Below are 17048 nucleotides of genomic sequence, written 5' to 3' on the forward strand. Positions count from 1 at the left end.
GGGCCTGCCACACCTCTCGTGGTCAGGGTCTAACCCGGAGCCGGGTTTAAACCGTGCAGAGCGCAGTGAAGTGGGACAGATGCTGGGCTTCATTCGGCCAGCTCTGCTGCCCGGCGGCTGGGGGGCCTCCGTCCGGCGTTCAGCCCGCAGCGGCGGCCTCTCCAAGGTCAAGGTGCTGCCCCCGCAGAGCGGCCCACGTGCCGCAGGATGCGCCCCCCTTCGGACCACCCCCCGAGCCGCGCCGCTGCAGGAGGCCGCCGGGCCCGGGCGCCGTCCGCCGACTGCCCCGCCCTCCTTTGCTCTGCAGGCGTTAACGCACCGGGCTGGCCTGTTCGGTCCCCGCCAGCTTTCCAAGGCGCAAGCCGCGTCCCCCGAGCTGGCCCCTGCGGGCAGCTGATTTCCCACGGGGTGAGAACTGGGTTAAACTGGTGTTTACTGCCCACCACGCCCCGCCCTCCCTTGGGGGCCCGCGAGGGTCGGCCCACGGCAGCGCTCCACGCGCGGTCGCCAGGGACGCCGCAGCCCCAAGGCCGGCTGCTCCCGCCCCCCCGATCGCGCGTGTCCAGGGGTGGGGCGCAGGAGGGGTGCAGCAGCGAGCGGGGCGCACCCTCGCGGCTCCCAGCACCCCCCCCACCCCCCCGCCGCCCCGGGCATCCTCGCGGGGAGGGCTCGGCGCGGCAGCCGCCCCACCTCCCGCCCGGGGCTGCGGACCCCGCCCGCCCCGCCCTCCGCGCCCGCAGGTGCAGCCGCCGCGGCCGCCGAGTAGGTGCGTGGGGATGATCTCACTCGCGCGCTCGGCGCCAGGAGGAGGAGGAGGAGGAGGAGGAGGAGCGGGAGCAGACCCGACTTCCGGGTAGTGCCGCCGCCGCACGCCACCCGCGGCTTGCTTTTCCTCCCCCTCCCCCCCGCTGCACCCCTCGCCTCTCCCTCCTTGCCTTTATTCCCGGCCCCACCTGCCGACATGAACAGCTCGGACGAGGAGAAGCAGCTGCAGCTCATCACCAGCCTGAAGGAGCAAGGTAGGGGCGCGCGGCCGCCAGGTGCGGGCGGGGACGGCTCCGGGCGCGGGGCCGGGGCTGCGGCGGGCGCGCTGGGAGGTGTCGGGGCCCCGGCGCCGCAGCGCCCTCCGCGCCCGCGCGCCTCGCGGAGCCGGGGCCGGGGCCGGGGCCGGGGCCGGGGTCAGGCAGGGGGCGGGGGCTGTGGGGCCGGCTGGCGCGGGCTGCTTGAGCGGGGGTGGGGGAAGGGGCCCGGACTGGGGGCGGCCGGGGCCCGGGCCCCCCTCGCCCGCCCCCGCCGGGCCCCACCCCTGCACACGGGCGCGGGGAGGCCTGCGCGCTGCCTCGCACCAGCCTTCCCGGCTTTCGCTCGGCGTCGGTCTGGTTCCTCTTTCCTTCCCCAGCCACGATGCCAGGCCGTGCTGTGTTTTACCACCTACCATTTTTAGCAGTTTCTTAGTCAGTAGCCGACACCCTGGCTGTGCCCGGCTTCCTGAATTCAGATCCGGCCTGGCCTGCGGGGGAGCCGCCCGCGCGTCCTCGCGTCTCTACCCCCGCCAGGTAACCGCGGGGCACCTCCTCCCGGATCCCTCGCCTACGTCTCCTCCTGCGCTTCTTTCTCAACAAAGCCCCATTGGCGATCGAATGTGACTTCGACACTCTTCACTTTTCAAAATGCCTGTCCTTACCCAGGCCCACGGTGGCCCGAGAATATGGGTCAAGGGAGAGAGAGAGGAACTGCGTAGATTTAGGAAATAAAAATGCGTAGGAACATGCACTTTTGCCGAATCACTACTTGCTGACACGGCCACCTCGTGGAGGAGGTCCTGCTCTGTGGCCAATCCTGCTGTTTTCTGGCTCTTTTGCTTCTGTTGGCTCAACTTATCGACTCTGTGAACCTCGAAGAAACTCTGCCCCTCCAGGGGCCTTGTGGTTATCATGCCTTCCTTACCCGACTAAAGACATGGGCTAAGCCATACGATTTTATCAGGTCCTGTCCAGTGCTATGACCTGTTGCTCCTTGAAACCACAAACATACCGATTGCACGAGGTATGTAGACCTCTCTGGAGTTGACACTCTTGGAAACAAATCTCAGCACGATTGTTTACCAACCCTGTTATCTTGGGGAAATCGTTACCTCCCTGAAATGGACAGAACGGGACTCTTCGTAATATCTAGTATTTAGAAAGTGTTGGATAAATGTTCATGGGTTTTGCCTTCTCAGTACCTTCAACAACCGTCCTGGACTAAGCCTTAGGGTCATAAAGTCCCAAGCATCAGTGAATTTAGTGGGTTTGCAAAATGCCCTTAGCGAGCATTCCTGAAGCGGTTTAGTGAGGGGCTGGATTCAGTCCGTATCTTATTTCCAATAGCCCTCTTCCCCCAGTAACATAAAGATTCTTACTTCATATTCTAGATGGTTGGAGCTTTCATCATGGGTGATAGCTGCCGGTGGATACCAGAGTTTTTGATGGATGGTCCGTTTTCAAGTAATAATACAGTTAAAAATTTCACTTTTTTTTTTTTCTGAATATAATCATTCCAAGGGTAGGTTTATCAAAGCACTTGTGGTTTATAATCCACAAGTTGTTTATACTTGATTTTGAAACACATCCTCTGTTTCTATGTTGGATTTGAGAGCTGAGAAAAAAAGGAAGATTCTAAAGTTTTTGGTTCTTTCTCATATTATACGGGAACACAAATCCATGGTATTGGTATTTTTAGAGGATATACTTCCTTGATTATGGGCATGTCAAAGGCAATAGAACGGGTAGACTTGGAAATTTGTGTTTCTTAAAAGGTGCACTTTTTTGGGGGGGTGCTGAGTCTAGTTACACAGGTTTTGGGATTATTTTCAGCCCATCTCAAAACCAGGCATTTCTTTGTCATTGGATCATAGACCGTGATAACAACTGGCTCATTTCAAGAGCATTTAATAGCTGTTTGACCCATGGAACTAACTGGAAAACTAGGGATTTGAGGTGGAAAGACAGGCCGCTAGGTGTTTGGGCTGTTACCAGTATGATAATTAATTTTGTAAGCTGACAGTGTGCCTGATTTATTTTTGAAAATAGACATTTTTTAAAAAAATACCTGTTAACATTGTGACTGACTCTACCGCTCTTGTTTAATGTAGACAAGAAGAACCAATTATGATGAACACTTTACTTTCCTTTTTTGATACCCCTTCAACACACTCATTTCTTCTTTTAACAAATACTTAGCAGATACCTACCATATCTGAGCCCCACGTGGTAGGTACTGGGGGTAGAGGTAGTGAACCAGATGGTCTGCTCTACCTAAGTTTATTGTCTAGTAGAGAGTCATGAATCAAATAATCACACAAATGTGTATAATCACACATTGTTTTTTTTTTTAGGATAGAGTCTTCGAAAGGGAATCATTGCATCAGAGGGCCAGTAGACATAAAGTTGTGCCAGGCATCGCCAAAGTGCCCCCCCCCCCCAATATGATGGTACCAGTTCACATTCCCCCCAGCAGTGCCTGTTTCCCCCTACAGTTGTCAATGTTGACCAACATCAGTCTTTACTAATTTTGGCAGTCTGACAAGTTTTGTAATTTTTACCAATCTGATGGTCAGAAATAGTACCTTTAGAAAAATTGTATTACCTGGTTCTTAGCGGGGTTTGACATCTTTATACGTGTTTATTGGCCATGGAGGTTTCCTTATTTCATTTTTTCCTCAGTGATTTTTAAGTCAAAAATTTGAACCCATTCCCGAGAGGGTGTTGAGAAAGAGGATTCCTATCTACTCTGAATGGCAGCACTGACAGCAGCCTTCCCTAATGTGAAGTCTTCATTGGTGTGGTGACTAAGGTTGCTTTTGACAAAAGTTGTGAAATGTAATGACGGAGTCTGTCATAATATGAACAATCTCTAATTTATACTTACCATTCCCTAAGCTCTATGTCTTATAAATCACACCCACTTCTGAATTACTTCAAAACATTGTATGTTCCCTTCTCGTGAATGGTATAATTACCTATATTATGTCTTTCTAGAAAGTTATATTATGTCCCTTTAAAAAAATTAGCCAGTGTGTGATTGCTTATGTTCAAGCAGATGTTGAGGTAATGAGGTAATTCTCTTTTTGTCCTTTTTGGAGCTTTATTTTATTGGACTGATTGACGTCTTTAATGCACTGACAAATGGCAACTTAGGGTACTATTTCCGATGCATATTTCCTAGCTACTAAAGTGGACATTTCCCTTACAAAACATCATACAATTTGCTCCCCCTCCAGAATGCGGCTGGGAAATGATCGACTTAGCTCAGCGTTTGTTTAAGGTACATGATTTTCTTTGTAGTGTATTCATCCCACAAGCATTGAATATTCATAGCCAGGCACTGTGCTAGGCATCAGAGATAGATGAATAAAACTTTGTCCCTACTGGTGAAGAGTTCCTAGTCTAGAGATGATGGTGGGCATGTGAATTCCAGGAAGAGTGTCCAGTTGGCCCAGTTTGGGTCATGGGTTTAAGTTCTTTGGTCAGGGAACAGCAGGGCACCTTGATTGGCAGCCCCCACAAAGACCAATGGATTAGAGTAGTTGTCCAAAAAAGAATGGTGTGCCACTACCAAAAGTGGAGGATGCAGGCTGAACAGACACAAACAACAGAGTCCCTTCAACTGGTCAGCATAGTAATGCTGTGTCATTTGGAAGTTGGTGAGGAAGTGTTGAAGGTAGCGATCCTCACCCAACAGTGAGGATGTTAGAAAGTAAGACCAAAATTACAACCACCACCCTGAACACACTATCCTATGATAAGATCATGGGTTTTGAAGCTAGATAACCTCCTCTTATCTTTAGAGTTATCATTTTCCCCAAGACTATAGAGATTTGTGCTTCAGCTTCAGCTGGAAATTTAGCCAGGCTCATTCTTAGACCTGAGTTAGTAATTAAAAGAGGCTCCCAGTGTTCCCTTGACTGCTAGGCCAAAAAGTAGCTTGAGCATTATTTTGACAAAAGGGGCCAAATGATTGCCTACCACTGGGACCATATCAAGTCAGGAAAGTGGAAGCATTGTCAATCTTGGATATATACAAAGTCAGTAGAAAACAGTTTGGGGTTTAAATGGTTGCCATGGTGTCAAGTGCAAACTTGGCTTTACATTGTTATTTTTCCAAGTGTGGTTTAGGGGCCGCCCGTCTCAGTAATTGGGATACACATGCACTTTCTTACCTACTTATTTATGAAAAAAAGCCTGGTAAATTTAATTTTCTTCATCTGGGTATATTTTTGTAAAATCGGTATTTGAAATGTTTTGCTTTTACAACAAAGTATAACGTAAGTTGAGAAACGTGCATGAACTCTAAATGAGCATCTCAAGAAATTATTGAAAAAAATGTGTCTAACAACACTTACATCAGAACATCTCCAGAAACCCCTTCATAACCCCTCCAATCATTACTACTTGCCTTTCCCCAAAGATATTTGTGTCACCAAAGGTAAGTTTGGCCAGTTTCTGAGAGTTAGACAAATTGAATCCTACAGGATGCAGTGTTTGCTTCTGTCTTGTTTCACACGTTCTGTGTGAGATTTATCAACAGTGTTGTGTGTAGTTGTAGTTCATTTATTTGGTGAATAGTGTTCCACTATATGTACACACCAAAAAAAGTTTTTAAGTGAATATACTGTAGACCAGAGGTCAGCCGACTTTTTCTGTAACTGGCCAGATAGAAAGCATGTTAGGCTTTGTGGGACACTTGGTGTTTGTTGCAAACCAACATACTGATTAAAAATGCAATTTCCTCCTGAAGTTGTGAGCTCCTAAGAGACACCAAATGGGCAACCCTCCATGAGATGGACCCTCAGCATGGGCTGACGAATGACATCTTGTAGTCAGAATTTCCTTATTCATGTAATGCTTTTGTTGCGTAGATAAATCTTACTTTGATTTTTTAAAAGTTAAATTTAAAAATAAATGTATGCTCATAGGAAAACAAGCATAGAAAGGGAAAAGTACAATGAACTATGGCCTCTTGTTCATTGTTTCTTCATCTTTATTTCATTATGCTCTCTTGGGGAGTCTTTATAAACATTTTTTCCGCCTAATTGTTCCTGCCTCCCATGAAATATTAATACCATAGAGGTACTGTGTATCTTTTTATGTACTGTGATCCTTTGGAGGCTGCAAATCATTGTACTCCCCAGGATCACATTCCTCTTTGAGGGCAGTATACCCCACTGATAATGAATGCTCTACCCCCCTTTCCATTGCTCACAGTTCTAACTTTTTTGTTGTAGTTCCTTTTGGAAATTGTGAGCTTGTATGTACCTCTGTAGTTATCACTGAATATATATTATAGAATTTGCATCAGTACCTATAGAATTAAATCTTTAAAAATTGACTGGATAGGGGTGCCTGGGTGGCTCAGTTGGTTAGGTGTCTGTCTTCAGCTCAAGTCATGATCTCAGGGTCTTGGGATGGAGCCCTGCATCAGGCTCCCTGCTCAGCAGGGAGTCTGCTTGTCCCTCTCCCTCTGCCCCTCCCCACTGCTCATGCTCACCGCCCCCCCCAATAGATAAATAAAATCTTTTAAAAATTTTGAATGAATGATGTTCCACTCTACAGATTTCTGACAATGTAGTTAATGTCCTCTGGACGGACACCTCTGTGTTTCTATGTCTTTGCTATTAGAAATAATGCTTTGGGCAATAGATAATGGTTGGAGACATCGGTATGAATTCATGTTTTGCTTACATATGATTACATATAGAAATATTTATAGATACGTGTATGTCTATATAGTGTGAAACTGTCACAGCCAGGAGGTGTGTAAGAAGACCTGACCACTAAATATAATGGGGTACTGAATAGAATCCTAGAAGAAAACTGGAACGTTAGGTAAAACCTAAGGAAATATGAATAAAGTATGGACCTTAGTTCATAATAAAGTGTTAACATTGGTCCATTGATTTTAATAAATGTACCATACTAACGTAAGATGTTAATGATAGGAAAAACTGGGTAGGGCTTATGGGAATTGTCTTTGCAATTTTGCTGTAAACCTAAAGTTTATAAGATTTAAGTTTATTAAAATAAAAATGTTGCTTATATCCTTTTTTTTTAAACTTATATCCTTGTATACATTGATTTGTAAGTGCAGCTGTGGGAAAAAATTCTCAAAACTGGATCCAAAACGTAGGGATATTAGATTTTATTCTCTTACACAACCAGGCTTTGCTTTAAAATGTAGAAGGAACATGGCTTTTGTTGTTGTCTGTTTACCATGTTGGTAAGTATTTTAAATATTAAGACATGAGCTCTGAAATTTTTTGTATGGTACAATGAACAGTAATGTATTAGGATCCTTTTAGTTACTTGATCCTATCTCAAATAATCTGTGGCACAAATCTGAGTATGATTGTTTTTCATATACATACATATATAGATGTTTTACTTATTTACTTAAGAAACAATTTTATGTATTCATGAGAGAGAGAGAGAGACAGAGACAGATACAGGGAGCCTGACTTGAGGTTTGATCCCAGGACCCTGGGATCGTGACCTGAGGCGAAGGCAGATGCTCAACTACTGAGCCACCCAGGAGCCCCTATATGTTTGTTTTAACTAAGACTTTTGGGGGGTAGGTTTACAGAAAAACTGAGCAGGAATCTCCACATAACCCTTCACCTTCCCCCACTCCCCATTTTCTCTATTATTACCATTCTGTGTTAGTGTGGTGCATTTCTGAGAATTGATGAGCCATTTTTGGTACATTATTATTAACTTAAGTCCACAGTTTAAATTGGGGTTTATTCTTTGTGTTACACATATTTTGGGGTTTGACAGATGCATGACATGTACCCATTATTATATTATCATACAGGATAATTTCACTGCTTCAAAAATTCCCTCTGCTCTACTTGTTCATCGCTCCCTCTTTACCTCTGAACTCCTGGCAGCATCACTGATCTTTTTATTGGTTCTGTCATTTTGCTCTTTTCAGAATGTCATAGAGTTGGAATCGTTCTGTATGTAGCCTTTTTATGTTGACTTCTTTCACTTAGCAATGTGCATACATGGTTCCCCCTTGTCTTTTTGTGGCTTGATAGTGCATTTATTTCTTTTTATCACTGAATAATACTCAATTGTATGGATGTACCACATTTTGTTTATCCATTCACCTGTTGATGAACATGATGGTTGCTTCCAATTTTTGGCAATTGTGAATAACGCTGCTGTAAACATTCATAAGGGTAGGTATAGGGGAGGGGAGGCCTCCTGTGGTCCTGTGTGATAGGGTCTCAGCCTCCTGGTGAGCCTGTGCCCCTGGGCTATGACTTTCACATGCTTCTCAGTGTTGATCTTTCTTCTTTAGGTGAGAAGGGAAGGCTAGAGAGGGGCCTGGAGTGAGCTCTCACCTTCCCCCAAGTCTGTTAGACTCTAGTGAAATTTCTCCCAAGGGCAGGCCTCTGATATTCACTACAGGGCTGTGGTGGCACTCCTGGAGATAAAACTCGCAAAAGATAGGGATGCTTCTTTTTTTTTTTTTAAGATTTCATTTATTTATTCATGAGAGACACAGAGAGAGAGAGAGGTAGAGACATAGGCAGAGGGAGAAGCAATCTCCCCATGGGGAGCCCGATGTGGGACTTGATCTTGATCCCAGGACACTGGAATTATAACCTGAGCCCAAGGCAGATGCTCAACCACTGAGCCACCCAGGCGTCCTGGTTCAGATGTTCCTAAGACTGGCCTACCCACTGGCATTTTTAACTCTCAAATGTGTTAGGACTGAGCCTTCAGCAATTCGCCAATAACAGTTGAAGTTTTCCTGTCTTGGTACTGGTTGTTGAGCAAGTTCTGCACCTTGGCTGCTGCTCCAGGAAGTTCTGATGGTTTGTCTCTTGCTTGTCGCTCCCAATTTTTGGAATAGCAGTTTGCCCTGTGACCTCAGTTCTCGGGTAGATCCAAGAAGAGTCATTGATTTTCAGTTTGTTCAGCTTTTCTGTTGTGAGGACAGGAGTGTTGACAGAAAAGCTTCATGCCAGACTGGAAACCAGACTTACGTGTATACTCAGTTTCCTTCCTTTCTGTTGGTTAATTTGAAGTCATTACTGTAGTTCGTTGGGAGTACTTCGTAAGCATCATTAATTCATTAGCACCGAACTGTGTGTCCTACCAAGTAATGCGTAAATTTCAGGTTTGCCATAATTTCTTTTCAGATGTGAAATCTGTCATCTTTGTTTTTTGATCAGGTTTTCCAGCAGTGTTTTTTTCAGGCTTTTCTGATGCTTTAATTAACAAGGGAGGTATAAATGACTTCTCTTTCTACTCTGGCTCTGAGAGAGGACCCATTGGCATATGTGCAGAAGGGAATAATGTCCTAATTGAACATTATCTCTTATGACTCATGTCCTCATTCCCCATTAGTAAGAGGTGTTTCAAGGCTACATGAGTCTCAAAGATGCAGACTTAATGGATGAGAATCTACATTAGAAGATCTTATGAGGCAGTGTTTTTCTGGTTATATTTGATGGCTCTTTAAAGCTTCACTTTTATTGAGTATCTTGTAACACGTGACGTGAGAGACCCTTTTAATATGAGGAGGAAAGGATGTGCTCTTTCACGAGGTGTTCATATGAAGACCTAGATCCATTCTTTCTTCTTAATTTAACACGCATTTATACAGTCTGCTATATCTCAGGCATTGTGTTGGATGTTGGTATCTGTATGCATAAAGGCATAGTCCTTACCCTAGAGGATTATTTCACGTCGAGTGTGTTAGCACATTGCACATAGTAATGCTCAGTAGTGGGTTTTTTTTTTTTTTTTTTTACGTGAATGGCTTTGGAAATCAGTAGACTGGTCCTGCCTCCAGTATTTCTTAATGTGGGATTTGACTTTTCTTTACTTTTCTTTTTTTTTTTTTAAGATTTTGTTTATTCATGAGACACACACACACACACACATACACAGAAACAGGCTCCATGCAGGGAGCCCGACGTTGGGACTTGTTCCCGGGTCTCCAGGATCACGCCCTGGGCTGAAGGTGGCACTAAACTGCTGAGCCACCTGGGCTGCCTGGATTTGACTTTTCTACGTATCTTTATTTTTAAAATGGGGATGTTAATATTTGGCTTAATTGCTTTACATCACAGATTTATATGAACCAGCTGTTCGGTCAACATAGGTACCAACTCTGCTTCATATTCAGCTGGGTGTGAGATTTATAGCAATGAATGGAATGGGAGAGAAGACAAGAAAACAGACTAATGCTCAGATAATTTATAATCTTATACGTAATTGCTCTAGTGGAACTATATGAACACTGTACTCTGGTAATATATTAGAAATATAAATGTTGATTTTTGCCCTAGATATGTGGGGAGGGTTTCTTACAGGAAAGTAATAGTGTACTCTGGTAGTATATTAGAAATATAAATGTTGATTTTTGCCCTAGATATGTGGGGAAGGTTTCCTACAGGAAAGGACAGTTGAATTGCATTGTCAAGGAAAAGCTATGGAAAATGGGTTGGGGGGAGACCTAGCAGGCGAAGGGAAAAATGTTTATAAGGCACCTGGTGTGAAAGATCTTAGAGGTGTGATGGATTGAGTGGTGGTCCCTAAGGCTGAATGGCAGGAGTGGGGCCCAGGTTGTAAAGTTCACATCTTTGTGGGCTTTTAAACCCAAGGATGATGTAACCAGATTGCTTTGTTACTATGCTAACCATCTACTTTGGGAAGAACAAACTTGGGATAGAGGGAGGCTAGGGGCTACATGAGAGGATTTTACCATCATTGAGGATTAGAATTAAGGCAGATACACTGTAGAGGAAGGTCATATTGGGGAGATGTTTTAAGAGATGGATAATTTTGATAATTATAGTTTGATAATTTGATAATTCATTGGAAGGTGGGAGAAAAAGGGGAATCAAGGTAGATCTTGAGGTACTAGCTTGATGACCAGGTAGGCGATGACTCCAGAAAGACATCATATATAGAGGAAGGAGGAGGTTTGAGTTAAAGAGAGTTTGATGAGTTCACTTTCTAACATGTTGAGTTTGAGGTGCTTATAGGCTCTCTGCATAGAGATATCCAGAATAGTACTGTCTAGCAGCACTTCCTGCTGAGACGGAAATGTTCTGTGTCTGCTGTGGTAGCCACTAGCCACATGTAGCCACTGAGCACTTGAAATATGGCTAGTGCTCCCAAAGAAGAGAATTTTAAGTTTTAATTAATTTTAATTAATTTACATGGAAGTAGCCACTTGTAGCTAGTGGCTCTGTTATTTGCCAGTGCAGGACTAGAAGGTATTGGTTGGGAAGTACTGATCTGGTGCTTGTACTTGAGATAGGGTGGTTAACCTGCCTGGGACAAAGAGGTCTTCCAGGGACAATGAGCTTTTCAGTCTAAAACTGGGAAAGTCCTGGGAAAACCATGATTGTTTTTAGCCAGAGATGTTATTGCCTGTGTTTATGAACTTTAAGTGTCATGGTTCTAAAAGGACTAAGTCTACTTATCTGATCTCTGGGCTGGCTATGTCATGATTTGCAGCCTGGAAAGAAAGCTCCCTTTCTTGGCATTAGGGAGTTAGAAAATAGAAAACCAGCATGATTCTTGAAACACGTGCTCTGCCTAATATTCTCCTTGTTTTCTGCCCATCTCCCTTTTTCTTCCATTCTGTCCTCTTAGGTAGAGATTCCCCTTCCTGGCTGCACATTAGAATCACCTGGGGTGTTCACTTCTCAAACAAATATGGTGCCCAAGGTTCACCCTAGAGTAGTTAAATTAGAATCTTGGGGTGGGGTGGGTGGAGAGGGGGCTAGACAGCTGTATGATTTAAAAGCTCCCCAGGTAATTCTAATGTGCAGTCAGGATTGAAAAGTACAGCTCCCAGACATGCTTCTACTTCTTTGCCATCTTTGTTTTTTTTTTTTTTTTTTTTTTTTTTTTTTTTTTTTTTAACTACAACACACTACAATTGATTGTTAGCCTCCTTTCTTCTCCTCCTCCTCCTCCTCCTCCTTCTTCTTTTTGGCAGAGGGTAGTAGTAGTAGGGTTTCAGAGATTTTTCTGCTCTGCCATCTTTTGGGACATGTGTGACAAAAGTCAGCCTGAGTTGGAGGGCATTAGGAAACAGCCTGATTGATCTCTTATCATACACAGGGATCTGATGTACTTTGCTGTATCAGTAACAGTAAGTATGACTAACATGTATTGAACACATAATATACCTAAGCACTCTTACAACTTACATCTTACATGTTAACTCATTCTTAATCACAACACTATGAGAAAGATGTATAATTTTCATTCTTATTTTCCAGATGGGGAATCTGAGATTTAGAAAGATTACCAACTAGACCAAAGTCTCTTGGCTGTACCTTTTAATTACTGTGCTATGTGACCTTACAGCACATTGAAATAAACTGTACCTGTAAGCCCACCCAGGAGATGACGTCTTCCCAAGCTGTGCCTACCATTCACAGCAGAGCGTTGGTCCAATTCACCTTTACTTTTGCATTGGTTACTTCAAGATTTGGAGGATCTGTATCATCAAATCACTTGAGTTGTGCGACTCACTTAAAAATTTCCAAGCTGTGACAGTTCTGAAACAAAGAGGTGGCTTTCTCTGTTACCCTTTAGCATTGCCAGAAACGTAGCAGAATACTATAGGTCACCTCAGATTTTGCCAGTTTCGGTGAGGATGGAGTTACATGTGTATTCACTATGGTGTGTGTGTAAATCTTGTTTATGGCAGTGAGCTTGGTTTTCTGACTTCAGTGAAATAAAAATATAAATTAATATTTTTCTTCCCTTTATGCTCCACTCCCCAGGTGCTCCCTTCCCACTGGGAATTCTTCATACATTTCCCATACTCTTCCTCTTTATTCCCTTTACCTGGCTTTATTATTATTATTTTTTTAAGTTACACATAGTCACAAGAAAGCACTTTGTCTGTGGTTTCCATTAAGGCATGATAGGTGAAGGGTTCTTAATGAATGCTTTTCGTGAAGACCCTGTAGTTGGGAGTCTACTTTCATCTGGATTCTATTGGCAATATAATGGAAGAATCGTATCGGTATTTTTAATAAGCTTCAAAGCTGTTAACTAATGTTTTAAATAGAAAAACATTTTCTTAATGTCAATATGAGATCATGGTTTTATAAGTCTTTATTGTTTGTTTGTACGTCTATAAAGTAGGTCATCAAAAATAGAGTAGTAAATCAATCTTGATTTCAGCTTTATCTATAGATACCTACTTTTTTTTAAAAAAGATTTTATTTAAAAAAAAAAAAGATTTTATTTATTCATGCATGAGAGACATAGAGAGGCAGAGACACAGGCAGAGGGAGAAACAGACTCCACGCAGGGAGCCCGATGTGGGACTCCATCCCAGGTCCCCAGAATCCCACCCTGGGCCGAAGGTGGTGCTAAACTGTTAAATGTCAAGTAAAGTATCTCAATAAAATATATATATTTATTTTTTGAAAGAATATCAGATATGGTAATAAGATTTGGGGCCATAACCATAGACTACCTGGTGCATGAGTGTATATTTTAGAATCTCTTAGTTTTATTTCTCTCTGTTAAAAAAAAAAGAAGGGGTCATTTTATTGATTTTTCATAAACTAGGACAGTTTAGTTTATACCCATTGGTTGGGCTTTGTGTGGTAGAGGCTGATGAACTGGTGTGCACAGGACTTCATTCTGTGGTTACTCAAATGTTTTCTTTCTTTTTTTTCCCAAATATTTTCTGTTGAAAATGTAATTATTTTTAAAAGGGCCATATCTTTACATGTACACATTTGGCTATTTTATGGGCTAATTTTCAAGGATTCTTTCTGGGTGTGGCTTCAATAAAATTGTCCATTAACTCTTATGTAGATGGTCATGGAGTGGGTGTAATCTCATAAATATTTGTTCATTTGGTTGGATTTTAAGGTGGTGGCCCCACAATCACCATAGGTATTCTAAATCCTTTGGTTCACTGTTGGAGGATACAAAGGATATACTTCACCGTGTGAATTGTTTCTTTAGGGGGTTTTCTCTGCTCCATGGTTAGAATCCTACACCTCTAGAATTAATAACCAGATTACTTGGAATGTTCCTGAAGTCACTGGTTTCAGATTCTTTTTTTCTATTTTTTGGGTATTCATGGAAATAGGAAGCCCTCTTCGTCTTTTTTTTTTTTTTTTTTTTAAGAAAAACTGAGCTTTTTGTAGATAAATCCCAATTATATTTTTTAAAAGTCCAGATGTAAAGATCCAATCTGACAATGCCCTGGCTCTGTGGTGCCAGTCAAAATGCTGGTCTGGGAGTACGCCCACCTTACACATTCTGATCCATCCTTAAACCTGGATCATGCCTTTTCTAACCATCATATGCTAATAACATCATATTCTCAACCGTGAGGATATCCAAGAATGGTCTTTGGATAACAGATGAATGTGGGTGTTCAGGCTACTTTATTTTTCTGGCGGTAGAGGGTTTTAAATAATAAGCTGCTGAGTTTTTTTTTTCCTCCCACATAATAGGAAATATTTCCCAACAGTTCACATATTTTTCCAACTTAGTGAAATGAATCTGGCTGGTATCTGGTCATAGCTTGGTGATCGATGATCTTGCAGGGCCTAAAAATAGTTGTTCTTAGCTGAATGCTCATGGCGTAACCCTTTCACTCTGTGGACAAAGCAAATGTGTGACACTGAACTGAATGTGTAAGCCTACATTATTTTCTGGAGGCTGATTTTAAAAATGAACCTCTGATTACAGCACCACAGACTAACAGTGCTAGAAGGAACTTCAGGGAGCAGCCACCTGTCCCCTTTCACAGGACCAAGTGCTGAGCGCAGAGAAGTGATTTGTCATAGGTCACTTATGGCTCTGAGGTCTTTCTGTGACCTAGGGAGATCCGAAATTTGGCTTAGTGGGCTCACACCTGCTGTGGTCTCTTTTTCTTTCTTACTCTTAAAAGCAGAAGCCCTTCTTCTATGGCCACTTCTCTACCCTACCACCAACCTAGTAAATAGACAATAGAGGTTAGTTGGATCCTGGGTTTTCCTAAAAACTTCAAACTTTTGATAGTGTTATAATGTTGCTTTCCTTTTTTTCTTTTAGCCATAGGCGAATATGAAGACCTCAGAGCAGAGAACCAGAAAACAAAAGAGAAGGTTTGTACTTTAGCCTTTCTTTCCTTTCTTCCACGTGTGAAAGCCTAGACGGCATGGTGCATTGTTCTGCCACCAATTTCAGTTAAATGCGAATGAGAGTTTTTTCTTTTTTCTTTTCTCCTGCATGTGTGGTTCAAGCTAATATCAACTCCAGGCTCCAGATGGTAAAGAATAGCAGGCATGCCACAGTGGGCGCTGCTCTGGGAGATTAACCGCACAGCTAAATGTGCAGCAAGGCACCAGGCCAAGCAACTCAAGCCCCTGAGAATTGTACTTTTTCCTAACAACCCGATTTGGGATTCCAGTGATGGAATTGGAGGGAAGACATGTATCTTTGGAGCTTAGACATAGTAGATTCTGGAGAGAACTCTTTGGCATTAGTCGCCAGTGTTTAGCCTGTCTTCTTTCATAAACCTTTTTCATGCCCACGTCTGCTGAGTATATGAATAATATACTGGAAGTTGAAAATCGCCTGCTATGAAGATAGTAATGCCCGGCGAATATTTTCAGTTAAACTGAAATCATTGAATTTTACTTACCTTTACTTACCTATAAATGACTAACCTTTTTGGCTCTGCACATGTCTATTAAGATTTGTGAATATTTGTTTATGTATCTTCCCCCCTCCCTCTGTAAATTCAGGGAGGGGACAGCAAGGGGGTCTAAGTTAAAAAAAAAAGAAGAGTGCTAAACTGAACTAGAAAGAAGGAGAGAGAGCAGAACTGTACATTATTATTTTTAGATAGAAACAAAATATGTGTTTAGAAATTACTTTTTTGATAGACCAAATATTTCAAAACATTGTGTCCATAGTGGAAAATTAATAAAATAGATCCTTCGTAGTTACTGAAGCAAATGGTTATCATAGCTCTAAGTTAAGAGACCTTGTCTTTAAAATTTGAAAGTAAGGTCTGTAATGAAAATAGGCAGTGAGCTGCATATTTGTAAAGCCTTTGGCATATTTATTGGGTTCTTAAGAATCATATTTAAGTTTTTCACTCATATTAATTGGTTATATATATTGACTGTAAAATGGTGATATTAATGAACTCTAGTTCACATAAAAATGGATTTTGAGATCATTATTTTTCAACCAGTTTTAAGGCTCCTTTGCTCATTTGCAAATGTTCTGTGAAATCTTAAGTTTCTTCTCCTTTTTCCATCAGGTGATTTAGGGAATGGTAAGTAGGTAGGGGTGATGAAAATCTCCCTAGATAGAAAGTGATTGGTGCGTGCATCTCTAATGTGGCAAGAAAGTCCCAGAAAAATAGTTTGACAAGATTCTTCCTTCTAATAACCACCAAAAGTCATAGATGTTTTGAGGATACCAACAGGTGGGGAGTTTGTGCTTAGATCCTGGTTCCCTCATGCCCCTCAATTTCGGAGTGGAACCAGAGTAGGGGGTTGCTGAGGCCATGTAGCTTGAGCCTGTTTGCCCAGAGAGGCAACCATCTTCCAGCTGTAGGAGAAAGAGCCAAGAAGTTCATCAGTTGAGTTTCTTCTTTGGCGTTCCCGGCCTAGGAGGGGAAGAGTAAGATATGATGGAAGGGTTAACTCAGGAGAACTCTTTGACTTAACCTAGAAGATATGAGAGAAGAAAGCAAACAAGTGACTTTATGTGATAGAGAAGGAAAGATATAGAATAAAATGAATAACATGAGAGGCAGAAGAGAAAATTTTTTGTTTTTTTTTTTTCTTTTCCTCCTCCAGTCCTTGCTTACCTATAGACCTAGGATTGCCCTAAAAATACTGATCTTCTATAAACATCCATTGTTGGTGGTGGTGTTGGTTATTTAACAGAGAGCCACTTTCTGCAGTGAGGTTTTAAGTGAACCATCTGTTATTACACAAGTGGAATTATAGGTAAAATGCATTTGGTAAAAGGAGGACTATGAATTACTTTTGC

The 17048-nt window shown here is 42.7% G+C and overlaps 1 protein-coding gene and 1 long non-coding RNA gene across 2 annotated transcripts in view; both read left to right on the forward strand.

Annotated features, from left to right (window-relative positions):
- Positions 1 to 737: 737 nt before the first annotated feature.
- Positions 738 to 17048, forward strand: part of SHTN1 (shootin 1) — a 96735-nt gene continuing 80424 nt past the window's right edge. The window contains exons 1-2 of the mRNA XM_072805169.1: positions 738 to 1019; positions 15090 to 15142. Of these exons, the coding sequence (XP_072661270.1) occupies positions 962 to 1019; positions 15090 to 15142 (111 nt within the window). The 5' untranslated portion in view covers positions 738 to 961. The remainder of the gene's footprint in view (positions 1020 to 15089; positions 15143 to 17048) is intronic.
- LOC140620812 (uncharacterized) lies at positions 1290 to 7066 on the forward strand. Its single transcript, XR_012020526.1, has 3 exons — positions 1290 to 2046; positions 2414 to 2486; positions 3377 to 7066. It is a non-coding gene; the product is annotated as an uncharacterized lncRNA (long non-coding RNA).

Source organism: Canis lupus, chromosome 29, assembly GCF_048164855.1.
Source record: "Canis lupus baileyi chromosome 29, mCanLup2.hap1, whole genome shotgun sequence".
In the NCBI taxonomy this organism is placed as follows: domain Eukaryota; kingdom Metazoa; phylum Chordata; class Mammalia; order Carnivora; family Canidae; genus Canis; species Canis lupus.